Source organism: Poecilia reticulata, linkage group LG19, assembly GCF_000633615.1.
Source record: "Poecilia reticulata strain Guanapo linkage group LG19, Guppy_female_1.0+MT, whole genome shotgun sequence".
Lineage (NCBI taxonomy): Eukaryota > Metazoa > Chordata > Actinopteri > Cyprinodontiformes > Poeciliidae > Poecilia > Poecilia reticulata.
Genome location: NC_024349.1, coordinates 11,326,925 through 11,340,527, shown reverse-complemented (window position 1 = coordinate 11,340,527; position 13,603 = coordinate 11,326,925). Strand labels below are relative to the sequence as shown.

At 34.8% G+C, this 13,603-nt stretch overlaps 2 protein-coding genes across 2 annotated transcripts in view; one reads left to right on the top strand and one right to left on the bottom strand.

The window, feature by feature from the left end:
* The window catches only part of LOC103481499 (5-hydroxytryptamine receptor 3E-like), a 21,742-nt gene extending 20,759 nt beyond the window's left edge, over positions 1-983 (bottom strand). Inside the window, exon 1 of the mRNA XM_017310660.1 lies at positions 908-983. Within this exon, the coding sequence (XP_017166149.1) occupies positions 908-944 (37 nt within the window). The 5' untranslated portion in view covers positions 945-983. The remainder of the gene's footprint in view (positions 1-907) is intronic.
* Positions 984-2,412: 1,429 nt separating this feature from the next.
* On the top strand, positions 2,413-12,050 carry LOC103481498 (5-hydroxytryptamine receptor 3A-like). Its single transcript, XM_008436977.1, has 14 exons — positions 2,413-2,492; positions 4,344-4,427; positions 5,229-5,285; positions 5,478-5,531; positions 6,052-6,123; positions 7,090-7,253; positions 7,633-7,677; positions 7,831-7,940; positions 8,191-8,360; positions 8,578-8,738; positions 9,709-9,919; positions 10,690-10,860; positions 10,959-11,032; positions 11,104-12,050. The coding sequence occupies exons 1-14, from the start codon at positions 2,453-2,455 to the stop codon at positions 11,335-11,337; spliced, it is 1,647 nt and encodes a 548-aa protein (XP_008435199.1). The 5' UTR covers positions 2,413-2,452; the 3' UTR covers positions 11,338-12,050.
* Positions 12,051-13,603: the final 1,553 nt, after the last annotated feature.

The window sequence follows — 13,603 nt, the reverse complement described above, 5'->3', positions numbered from 1 at the left end:
GATATAGAAATAACAGGAACTAAGGAACACAGAGCTAGAATAACTAGAAAGACTAAACAAAGAAATAACCCATCTAGAATCACTACAGAATGATAGACGTAGACTCAGACATAAAAGAATCACTAAACCCAGAGTGACAAGATCACTGGAAACAGTATTATGGACTGAAATAAAGAAACACAAAATGAGAAAGAATTAACAAGAAATTAATAACAAATAATCAGTAAGAATAAGTCAAAGAGTGAACTAAAACATAATTGATAAATAAAATGAAAAGCAAAAACAAACCTAAAAACCCAGAGTCTTGACAAAAATGTTCCAAACTACAAAGTTTGCAAGGCATATTCTAAATCTGATTATAAAAACAGGACATTATTGCAAGAATCTCCCCAAACTGCCAAYTCGCTAAGGAGGGTTAAGTTCAATTATTAAACTCTGGAAAATGGGTCACAAAAATCAAACAAGTTTGATTGGTTGGTCATGACTGGAAAACCAAACCAAAGAACCAAAAACAAAAAAATTACAAARGTCAGAGTGCATCATTGAGTTTCCATGAAAATCCAAACAGGACGACCACATTTCCTTCCAAAAACTAAACAGCAGAAGGAAAAAGGTGAAACTCTTCCTGCTCTTTTCACAGACAACAACAATCTATTGTAAAATTAGTAGAATAAAAATTTTATTCTCTAAATCTTTGAGGCCTTTGAGTTTTTTACATTTTAAGTTATGCCCCAGATATTTCTCAGTAAACTCCTCATTCACTGTGCAATAGATTAAGTTTTAGTGGTTGAAGCAAATAGCATTAGTTAAAAACACTCTCACTTTAATTACATAATCAAKAAAAGTACAATATATTTTTCATTATTAATAATCAAATGAGTCTAGAACATTAATCATCTTAGCTTACCTGCAAAGAGCAGAAAACAGATGAATGCAAGAACCATGACTGTGATCTGAGGGCAGCTTCCTCTTCTCTGAACTGTTTAAAGCTTTTTGTGTCGATATGACTGCCACATGAGGCCAACACCCTCAGCACTTATTTCTCATCAAGTTACCATCATTGCTATATTTCTGAAAGTGTTCATTTATAATTTTCATTGTGGTCAGAGTCAGTAGAACTTTGCAAAGTCAGAAGATGGACAGATGTACATTTTGAGTGTTAAGTAGACACTCAAACTAGAAAAAATTAATACAAATCAAATATTCACAATATTCAATATTAATGCTCTTTCAGTTAATCTACAGAGACATTTTAATCCAAACATTGTTTTAAAGAGGTTTATGCAAGATTTATAACTAACTTATCATCAACATATAGAGACTGGTTTAAAGGCTTCTACTTACAACTACAGTTATGTGTTTGCTTTAATTGTCAGCTGCTGTTGAATATATATATTCAACAGCATATATATATATATACATTACATATACATCCTATATACATTAGGAAAAAGGAGCACGAGAAACTGGAGAAATACCAGGGCCTCAGGGAGGAACTGGAAAAGACCTGGAAGGTGAAGACCACAGTGGTGCCTGTGGTCATCGGGGCCCTCGGGGCAGTCACCCCCAAACTGGAGCAGTGGCTCAAACAGATCCCAGGAACAACATCAGACATCTCAGTCCAGAAATGTGCAGTTCTAGGCACAGCCAAGATACTGCGCAGAACCCTCAAGCTCCCAGGCCTCTGGTAGAGGACCCGAGCTCAGAGGATGACAGAGACAGAGAGACCAGCAGCAGAGGGTGAGAAGGGAATTTATATATATATTTTCCATATATATATATATACATAAACGCATTTACGACAAAGACATGCATTCTTTGTAGTCCCATTGTCTTTTATTACTATAAACTTTGGTTTTGTTTCTGACATCTTGCTCTGGTAAAAAAATGAATATATTCATCTAAAAGCTTTGTTTTCCCACATCCTGCTACTAAAAAACTTAATGTGGGAGTTAGTGGTTACTGGAGCACTTAGCTCTCCACTGTWGTACAACCACAAAAAAAACAAMAAAAAAACAGTTGGTCTTTTTGCATAACTATTTAATCTTGGTACAAATATTAGTACTTATTGATTAACTTAGAAGATCAATATAGTTTTTAATTGTGGATTTTATGTTTGTTAATTTATTGATAAGAAGCATTTCTGGAATGTTCTTCCTTTCTTGTGGTAGCAAATGTTTGCTGTTTCCTTAATCTCACTATCGTTCAATTTGTTGAATGATTGATTAAATGTTTATGTTGGTTTGGAAAACATACACCAGACTCAGAAAACTCAAAATCACTGCACCAGATATTTTAAATTTAGATCCTACAATTAAAAAAAACGACATAATGTAATTTTCTGTGGGGAACAAACGYTGGAAGCCCTSCCCTCCCTCCAGYACAGGCAGGGCAGTGACACGAAAGCAACATCTTCACTCAGTCAGCAGAGAAACTCACCAGCCTCACAGCCATGATTCTCACAGGTTTCTTTACTCTGCTTCTCCTTACAGGTAAGCAAAGATAATGCATAGAGGTGTACTATAAAATATGTGGTTTCATTTTTGGATTTTATTGCAAAGTTTGTGACATATTTCTTGTCTTTAGAGTTTCTAGAATTGTAGTAAAATGAAATAAGTTTTTTTTTTGTGGAAGGAGTAGAGTGTCACTGATCAGTTTGCTTTGTTTAACAAAATAATTCCCTTTAATAAAGGTATGCTAGTTATCACTTTTGAGAAGAAACATTGAAAATCAAGGTATTTATTTTAATAGCTCTGGGTTACTTTTATACCAGTTACTAAAGAAAGTAGAAAATGCAAATGAGTATATGCAATCTGTAAACCATTGAGAGAGGTAGTTGTAAATAATTAAAAACATCAGTGTTTCGATCTAATGCAGCTTAAAATACAAGGATAAGGAGTAATGGAGAATAGATGGATGGATTCACTAACATTCTTTATAAAGAATATTACAGAGATTTTATCCTGTAATATTTGTCACCATTTTTGGATTTTTGTCTGGTATGTTTGGGAGTAGCATCAATCTGTCTGACTGACTTGYAGAGCAGCAACAGGAGTAGACAGTTTTCAAATGATTTAAAAATAAAAAATGAAGCGCACACCTTTGKGTGTTTGGGTTTTGGTTTTAATCATTTCATGATTGTTATTCTGTGCTWTAGAGCTTGCCATACTCTGGTTACTTCTGTTACTGTTCTAAAGGTTTTGCCTTATTTGTTCATTTCCTTTGTGTTTAGTTCCTTAGTTTATTCTTGCGTTTGATTTTTGTACTTTTCCTTTCCTAATTGGTTGGTGAGTCACAGTTCTGCTCCTTTGTGTTAATTTGTCTTCCTATGTCTGTTTCCTGCTTTTCTCCTACCACAGCTGTACCACCTGTCCTCTGATTAGTTCATTTGTAGGTTCATTTGTAGCTTTTCTACCTCTCTCAGTTTTAGTCTTACAGAGTTATGAATAATGAGATTAACTACAAGTTGGGAGATTCTGACTTCCCATTTGGAAAAATCAACCAGATTGTACAGAGAAATCGGGCTTCCCACTGAGAAAGTGGGAGAAACTCGGATTACTTTGAGTTTCAATATGGCCGCCCCTCTCAAACTGTGGCGGAAACATCTTTATTTTTCAAGACATCATTCTAATAATGTGTCTAAAACTAATGTTACAGTTACAAATTAGCAATTTATAAGTGTTGTTTGTTTATGGAAAGTAATGTTTAAATCCCATCTGCTGTTGAGACATTGCTTTTGGAAAAATAGGCTATTAAACGTTATAAACAAAATCTTTATCTCATGTTACAAACATAAATTTGGAGGAAAATGGCAACAAAAAAAAATCAGAGACAGGAGAAATTTGTGATTTCTTTCTGACCTGCTTCTTATTTTCCCAACTGTTTTTTACTTCTAAAAGCTTTTTAGCTTCTCTGCTTCGTCTTCCATCTTATTTATTTCTAATTTCCATGTTGAAACCTGAGCTGATGGCTATCCGCTCTGCTCTTCTACACAATTACATTATTGCCACTTAGGCAGGAAAMGTATCGGCTGATGTGACATAAAGTCAAATGAATGGAACATTGTCACATGTATTTATTTCTTTGAAGGTGATTGAATTAATAATTTCATATTAAACTTTTTGTACAATAACTAAAATTGAAAAACTAATGGACACACTCTTCAGTTCATGATAGAGAAATGTGCGAATCTATCTGCAAGAAACATAAAACAAGAAACATAAAAAGACCAGACAGTAAAGTCCAAGTTTTTAACAACAAATATCCCAGTTTAGGCATGTAACATTTACTTCAAGATGTCTTCAGCACAATTTATGAATGTAATAGTAAATTTTTGCTTTCAGATGGAAACACTTCATCGTTACAACAACAACAACAACAACTTGAAGATCCTACAGGATCATCCGGAATGTTCAACAAAATGTCCGGTACAAATCTAACATTGTAAAAGTTCTTGAAGGTTGAACTATMATACCAAGCATAATCTCAAAAGCATATTTTAAAATGTTGACATAAATTGTAGAAATGCTTCTGTGAACATTATGTATTTACATCTGTCACACTCAATTGTAAAATATTTGGGTGAACTGAAGTAAAWTATTTGGGKGAACTGAAAATATTTCTCACCCAAGTAAAATGGAGTAAATCTGAAAATATGAGTCTTTACTGTTATGTCACAATTTTTTCTGTGGAATGAAACTCCCAATCACTCATGGAAAATTTGCACATCCACTGATTTTCTTTTACAGTAGATATCTAAAATATTCAAAAGAAAATGCAGCGTGGGAGCAGAATTAAATTTTTCTGGCACTAATTACAAAATGAGGAATGTTGTAGATATTCGTTTTTGTGCTAGTACTAAGATAGTTTCCACTGCGCACATTAATGCATAATAGGGTATATTTTGTGTTTAAACTAATAACATAGGTAGTTGTAAGGGKTTTTGGAGGAGGTATAAGTATTTGCAAGTTTTAGCTATTCATAGGCAACCACAATAAACCTCCATAATATCTCCCATTTGAGGAATTGGAGTTTGGAAACTTTAGTTCAGACTCTCCCATCTCTGCTGCGGAGGTCACCAAGGAGGTTAAAAGATTCCTGGTGGCTCCATTTAGCTTGTGGATGATTTAAGGTATAACGTATTAAAATGTTTCTGAATATAAAAGATGCACAGGCATGTCTACACAGAGATAACACTGGCGATATTTGTGAAAAACTCTCTCTGTCAGGTGGAAATACCTCTGATCCAGAAGTTGACCCGCCTCCGTACCCAATCTCTGATATAGGTTGTATATTATCTCAAATATTTAATTTCAAATTGTTGGGCTAAATTCTAAAATTTTTCTGTGAATATATTTGTGTGCCCGAATCAGATTTAGAAAATATTTGGGTAGTCTTTGAAAACATTTTTCACCTGAAATCAAATAAATATGTCAGAAATGTAAAAGTTCTTATTATTGTATCTCTCCTTCTGTCAGGTGGAAATACCTCTGATCCAAACCCTGATGAACCGCCCTTACTCTTAATGCCTGGTACAAAACTCAATGACTTAAATCACTTAAAATTGGATCAATTTAAAAACCAAACCCTATGTACTGTTTGCTTTCATAATAAATTATCTTTTTGTTGTTACTCACATTGTTTATAGGTAAAAACTATTTTGGGGAATGTTAATAATCTCCTGAAAGGAGAGGCTGTTTTTATTCTCTAAGCAAATTCAAACCTATTTGTGCAGACAAAAGAATTTCTGAATGATTCAATAAATGAATATATTATTTCATGTTTTACAGAGAATTATTTAATAATCACACTAATAAAATAGAGAGAGACGTTCGTATAATTTGACAATGACAGGTTATTTGCAAGTACACAGTTGTGTTAGCATATATACCGAGCTGTATACACCATATATAATGTGGTTATAAAATAAATATGTTTGTATAAATCTTATTTATACACACTCATATAACATGATGGAACAATTCCATATTATTTTAAAGCTTATCTGTGTTTTTACTGGGAGAGGAACAAACATGATCTTCTCTTTTTCAGGAAATATAGATATAAATCTTATGGAGAACCCAAGCATAGAAAATATGAAGCTGATCTTTGAACAAATTCGAGGTAAGTGACTAAAGTCAAAATATTATATGGTATATATTAAAAACATAGATACAAATGCAGATATTTATGTTTTAAAAGTATCTCAAAACACAGGTTCTGTTGAAAGAAATTGATTTTAATTTCACAGTAGCATTTAAGTGCTACTAGTATATTTACATTTAAACTATGTAACAAGATCTGTATGAATAACARACCCTGAAAAATGTTAAATAAATAAATGACAATATTTTATAAAGCAGAAAAATGCAAAATGTCTAAATAAAATGTGATGGTAAATAAAAATCATATGAAATAAATATACGCTATGGAAAAACAAGAAAAATTATGACACAAAAAAGAAAATTAATTAAGCTATAAGACTGGAAATAAAATGGAAAACTAGATAATAGTGGAATTAATAACATTATTACTAATGATAAACACATAATGTGTAACACATAAACTGAAGTAGAGCACACAACCTCAGGAGTGAATAAAGCCGGGAATTATGACTGAACATTGACTTTTACTCTTAGAAATTGATATAATGTATTGCTTTTTATCTGTGATATATATATATATATATATATATATATATATGTTTATTTAACTGCAGTATCTATACTTTAAGCAATTTTTAACTGTCCTTTGCTTTCTGACATACTTTACAACCAAACTGATTTGCTTTGTTTTAAACAAACAATGACAGTAAAGTTCTATCTACGCTTTTCTAGGATGCAAAATTTGGCAAATGATTAGTTTATCAAGCAGCTTAATTGTTTCTATGCAGTTTAAATCCGTCTTCCATAGTTCTTTGACTGCAGTCACATTTAAACAATGTTAAGCAAGTCAGTAATCTTAGATCTTGAAGTTAAGGTTGGTGAGAAACTTCTGACAAGGATGTCCAAATTTGGAGGGGAAGAAATCTGGTTTAGTTTAGTTTTACTATGTCAAACTGCTTGTTTTTCATGCTTCCTATAATTTCAGAAAWTGAGCTTCATTCTCCAGAAGAATGCAGTACTCGGGCTGTTTTGAACCACCTGAATCTGACCCAGGACAGTGACAAGTACACTGTGGGTCGGCCCGTTAAACACCAAAGTCATTTGACGTGGGTACTTCTGGACATGAGGATTTATGCTATTCTAGATGTGGTAAGTTCTTAAAACGCCCTGCAATGCTTGGTGTAAATAGTCATAACAGCTGGACTTTTCCAAATTTTGTAAAGTTGTGTGATATAGGAATATAGGACTGATACCAGTAACATTACTTATTGTTTAAGTATGATATATCATCAAACTTCTGACTTAAGAGGAAGTATTTTCCACTGAATGGAAATGTTTCCTTTTTCTTTGAGAACCTGCTTTGAATATATTCTCAAAAGTTGAAAATGGTATCTTCTAAGGCAGGACAGCCTTATACAGTGTTATAAGTTATTCATGATTTAAGAGTTTTTTTCATATTGTTGTTAAATGTCAGATGCTATTTTGCTGATGAAAAAAGAATCACTCAACTTCTTTCCTTTCCTCATAGAGAGAAAGTGACCAGACTTTCATTGCCTATATCTGGATCTACTTGGTGAGTTTAAATTACCTTACACATTTGCCACTTTTGTGGATTTTTTTTTCTTTTAAATTAGATGTTTCTTGGTACTTTAAAATAAAAAATCCATTCTCTATCCCTACGTTTATCTTTTGATTGTAACATCAACCCCTTTTTTCCCCTAAGTAGCGGTGGGACAATGAGCACATCTGGTGGGACCCGGAGCGATTCTGTGGAACCACACATATCTTAGTCCCCACTAAATATTTGTGGATGCCAGATATGACTATTGAGGAGATGTAAGTTGGTGTTCAGTTCATATTTGCTCACGTTCCTAAACAGATTGGAGTGAACAAAATTAACCAAACCAAACAAAATTTTGTATAAAATGCCGCTAACTCAAATTCCAACAAACCCACTATAACATTAAAATGTTTTCCCTGCAAGCAAAGCACTTARTAAAAATGAGTAATTTTCTCTAGTTGCCTGACTGACACACCCCACAGTGGGTTAATTTGAAGGTCATTGTCTGTATTCCTTGTTCTGTAGGACAGAGCAGGACAAAGCCTCTCCAAGTCCAAATCTCAACATCAGGAACTACGGCTGGGTTGAATTCAGAAATGACCAGGTGGTGATCAGCACATGCAAGATGCGTGTTTACAAATTCCCATTTGACGTTCAGAGCTGCAACATCTCCTTCAAGTCCATTATGCACTCAGGTAAACCCCAAAACATGTTTTATCTGACTTTAGGGATTTGTGTTTCCAAGCCAAAAGAAACAAGCCACATGTGCATTTTCCCTGATGAGAAGTCTATTAAGTCATTTAGGTTTGTTTGTTTTTCCGGCACAAATGCCCATCTGACATTTGTGTTTTTATGTATTTTTACTTGTATGCAAGACTAACAAATTATCTTATCTTGTCTTATCTGTCTCAGATGAAGAAATAAAGTTATTTTACTACCAGAACAATTCGGAGATCTCAGAGTGGTCTCGAAAAGCTATGGAGACGCAGTACGAGTGGCTGTTTGTCAGCATGACAGTCACAAGCAAAACTGTCAACCATTTTGGCTTCAATCAAACAATGATTGTTTACACGGTAAGTATTTTTAACAGCTCAGCTTAATGTCGTAATGTAGTTTTTTTCTTTTATCTTTGCATGAATTTAAGTGCAGACAAATTTAACGTGCAAGACAAATTGGTTGTTTTCCTGTGGGGGCCAGGAGGAGGGTTTTAGCGCTGTTAATCACACTCATGTACATGATGTTCCCCACAGAAGAGCCTGCCATGAATGCACCGGTTAGTGCACCATTCTTCACCATTTGCACAGCCACAGCAAAACAGCAGTCTTGAGCTTGTATGCACTGACTGGGAGGGTGTGAGGCGAGCAGTGCATACAGGGGCWTGATTAGCAGCGCTGAGGCCCTCCTCCTTGCTCTGACTGGTTGCTTTTGGCCATTCGTTTTGGTGTATTTCTGCAGATGGCAGCAGAACCGAACCACAAGGAGGAGGCAGAGGAGCTTGATTTTTCACAGATCATCTTTCTCACAATATAGTGACAGTTTTCACAGATATGCAAAAAACATATTTAAATAAAAGTTACTGCAGCTTTATGGTCAATGCGTGATGCAGTTCTACCCCCTCAAATGCCTCTCAACTGGTGCTCACTGAATGTTTTGTCTTTTCTGACTACTCTATAAATCTGCAATATATCAACAGTTTGACACACTCAGACTGTCCCACCTGAAACCAACAACCACGTAATTTAAACACATTTTTTYAGCATYCTGGTTATGAGTTTCAACCTCTGAWAGTGATATTTACAACCTYTAGATGCTTAAGCTTATGTTGTCTATGATTCACTATTAGTATGAACCACAGATTAGACAAGTATTCTCACTGAAGTGGCCTGTTAGTSCAGATTGCATTAGTCCATCTAATGCAATCAATTGTATATTGCATTAGAATCCTGAACTATACCATTTGGTTTGCTTCAAATGCTTTCTCACATTTCTCACACTTATGTTTTTGCAAAATGGAAGGAAATTCATTTCTCCCACATTTTTCAGGTAAACATGAAGCGGCGGTCTGTCCTCTACATTGCAAACTTCTTGCTGCCTGTCCTTTTCTTCCTGTGTCTGGACTTCGCCTCCCTCCTGTTGTCAGACACYGGCGGTGAGAAGGTTGGCTTCAAAATCACCATTCTGCTTGCCGTCACAGTGATGCAGCTCATTCTCAATGACATTCTTCCATCTTCTTCGGACAAGATTCCCTTAATAGGTTAAACATTTTTTCTTTCAGGTTTTAGCTGTAAATATCAGCTAAAACCTGATATTTACATAAAAAGACTCAAACACATTTCTCTTCACTTGTCTGAAGTTAAATCAGACCAAGCTTTTCTTCTTTTGGCTTAGTTAGAAATACTAAGATTGTTTCTATTCGCTAGATGTCAAAAAAAAAAAAAAACTTAGCAAGGAGATTTTTTTTGTAACTTTCTTCAAATTCAGACGCTTGCACACATTTGGTCAGTATCAGAGCTACTTTGAACTGTATGACTTGGGTGAAACTTATTAGATTTCCTTCCACAAGCTTCTCATAATATGTTGCTGGAGTTCTGGTCTGTTCCTCCTGACAGAACTGGTCTAACTCAGTCAGGTCTGTTGGCCGCTTTACTCTCACACTCTTTCAGTTGCCATCTATTTTAGGAAGTGCACCAGTTCCTCCTGCAGCAAAGCAACCCTACAACATCATGCTGTCACCAGGTGATACTAGCATTCCCAGTTTACGCTCCAAACGTAACAATGCATATAAACTTATGAATTCAAAGAACGCTACAGWAGAAGCCCTAAAAAATGCTCTTTTCAGAATTTWATGTAAATAGTTTTGCTAATTCTAACTAACCTAAAAGAAGAGAGGTTTGATCTGATTTAACTTCAGGGACTGGGAATAACGKGAATGTGTCTCTATACTTGGTGTATATAAATATCTGATTTCATTTGTATTTATGTGCCAGAACAACGTATGTTTATTATTTGTTTGCTCCCCCTCAGCGGTTTATTGCATTGGGACTTTTGCTCTCATGCTGCTCAGCCTGTTGGAAACTATTTTGGTGATTCATCTAATTAATAGAGACGCGTGGCAGGACATTGAACAGGACAAGACAAAACACCCAGTTGAAGGTCAGGAGGAGAAACTCACCAACTCGCACACCTGTTTTATTGGTGAGATCAAACTTTAATCAGTTCGAATGTTCACTCAGTCGTGTTCCGCTTTGATTCGAACGCTCAAGCCTGGACAAAATGCAACTTCATTTTTTCAGGAATCAAGACATGTAACAGCTGTGCATCTGTTAGCARAAACTCAGCTGATGKAAGRCTTTCTATTGGAAAAGAGGTAAGAACTTTAAAAGTAGCATCTTTCTGTATGACGTTCATATACRAGTTTGATGACAAACATGTCTGCAGGGCAACGAGGGCGGAGCTACCGAAGTCTCCATCGCACTCGAAAAGATGTCAGATGAGCTTGGAGAAATCAAGAAATCAATAACTCTTCTCAGCGGCAGACAGGAAGAGGATAAAGCCGGTGACTGGACCAGAACTGCACAGAAAATAAACAAGGCTTTTGCGGTTTTTTATGTCACRGCAGCTCTACTGTTTTTACTGTTTGTCTCTATAATGTGGTATTCTGCAGATGAGTAGTGACTAAATGAACAAATAGTTACTTTTTATTTATTTTGAACATTGGCATGTTTGACTTTTCTGCATTTTATTAATTTCAGAAGTGTTTGTGTGTTGTCCGATCATTTATTTTTTCCCCACCGCATAATTTTGCTTTGCTAAAGCTGGTGATTTGTGCAACAATGTTATTAACCAACTTTTGACGCCACTGAAAAATGAAAAACCAGAGAATGATTATGCCTGAAAAGTGGATTAGTATGTGTTATCCATAATTCTAGCAAAAAGATTCRCAGTTTGAATTATTGAATTATGTGGTTATATGTGAAATGTTACTATATGCATCTTTTTTTTTTTTTTTTTTTTATAAATACAGAAAGTGTTTTTTAGAAACTGATGGGACAGCCTRAAGTCACAAACACCATTTTATGATATTACATGTTGTGCTACCAGAAAAACATCCATTTCATTTGTCTTGGTAAATTAAAATCATTGTGCATTTAAGCCTAGTCCTAAATCTGTTTTATTGTGCTAAACCACTAGAAAATTGTGAAGCGTTATACTGAATAAATGGTTGAGAAATCCATTATAGCATGTTGAAATGTGTGCTTTTACTTTGAAAGTAAAGTCCTTTTAACACTCASAAGCTGAGTRTCATGCTATGGGTAGTAAATAACCGATTCTTTCTGACATAAATTAAAACCCATGGTTTTGCAATCTTCATGCAATGCCAAGTGTTGAACARCCCCCACAAATAAATAGTTTRGAAACATTTTTCTACATCTGGTTTCTGTATTTTTTATGYATGCGTGTATCAGAACATCAACAATAATTTTTTTGCTAAACCTTAATTGATAGAGGGAAACAACTGGATATATTTTAAGGCAAMACTTCAAAAATATTRTTTCCTTTGCATGGCAACAAATGAAAATCAGCCAAGACATCAGAAAGAGATTTGTGGACCTAAGAGAGTCTAATGTMAACCCATAATGATGGTCAGGCAGAGATGGACATGACTTGAWGTRACAAATCACCAGAACAGAAGTGAAACACTTTGTGAAAATGGGTCATTATCAACAATGAAGTGGGCAGCCATGCCACTCAGTGAGAGAGCAGTGATTACTTCAGAAAAAAGTATGACAAGATAATGATTAGTGTTTAAGAGCATTAATTTCTGRTTTTAACCTGCATGATTAATGATTAATCCCTTCTCTGTTAAAAACTTTTAGACATTCAGAAATCYGCTGGTCCAGACCAAAACAGGATATATTTTCTGAATAAAAGCTTTGCTTTTCATTAAGAAAGTTCTCCTCCATTTTCAAKCAAAGCCTTGTGGTGAGTTAGTCCATTACTCTTGGATCTTTGCAGTAGTTGTTGTCAAAAAGACGCTGATCCTACTGCTCTAGAAAACTCTCCATTTCCAGTTTAAAACTAAAATATCAGAATCTCACATAAGTGAGGCATCTTCTTTGCTAGTTTCAGTCACACCAGTCAGGCTTTATACAAGAACAGAGCATTTTAACTGCAATAATCTTTGTCATAAGTGATAAAGGTCRTAAATTTTTTTTCTAATAAATTCTGAAAAAGAGTGCATTTTATTCCTGTCTCTAAGTCAAAACTCTGCAGAACTGTCTTTTGAAAAGTGTTTTTCGTTATGTCCAACTTTTCACATCTAGAACCTTACCTTTTTATAATACATTAAGACAAATAGCCCAAGCTAAGTTGAATGAGATGAAAGGCATCTCTTAGCATAATTTTCAAGATTTTCTTATTAAAGATTCTCAATTGAATATAGCTCTGGACTTTAACTGGACTGTTTTAATACATGTATTAACTTATTTCCACTTATTTTCGAAAGCTTTTAAATCACTGACATCTTGCATTGTGGCCCCAATACTTTGCTGCCTGTTGCTAAAAGGACTTTTTATTAGAGTTATTGTTTTCCTCCAACTTCCTGGAAGAGAACCTCTTCTATTTGTTTTATCTTTTCACAAAGGATTACTCATCCCAAACCACAACGGAAATTAGAAATGCTGCTAAACAGACACACTCTAAGTGCTGAKGAGGTTGGCTTTGCTTAGTAGTGATTTTAACACATCACATCTTAAGATTGCTCGAACAGGACAGAGCTGCAGACTGACCTCTCAGACGATGATTTTTACTTTAACCTGCTTTGTGTTTCTCCTCACAGGTAAGACGAGATCATTTCATGCGGTGCACATTTCTGTAGTCTGAGATTGTAGTGTATGCATTCATATTTTAGAGGTGCTGTTCACTTATGGATTTTTGA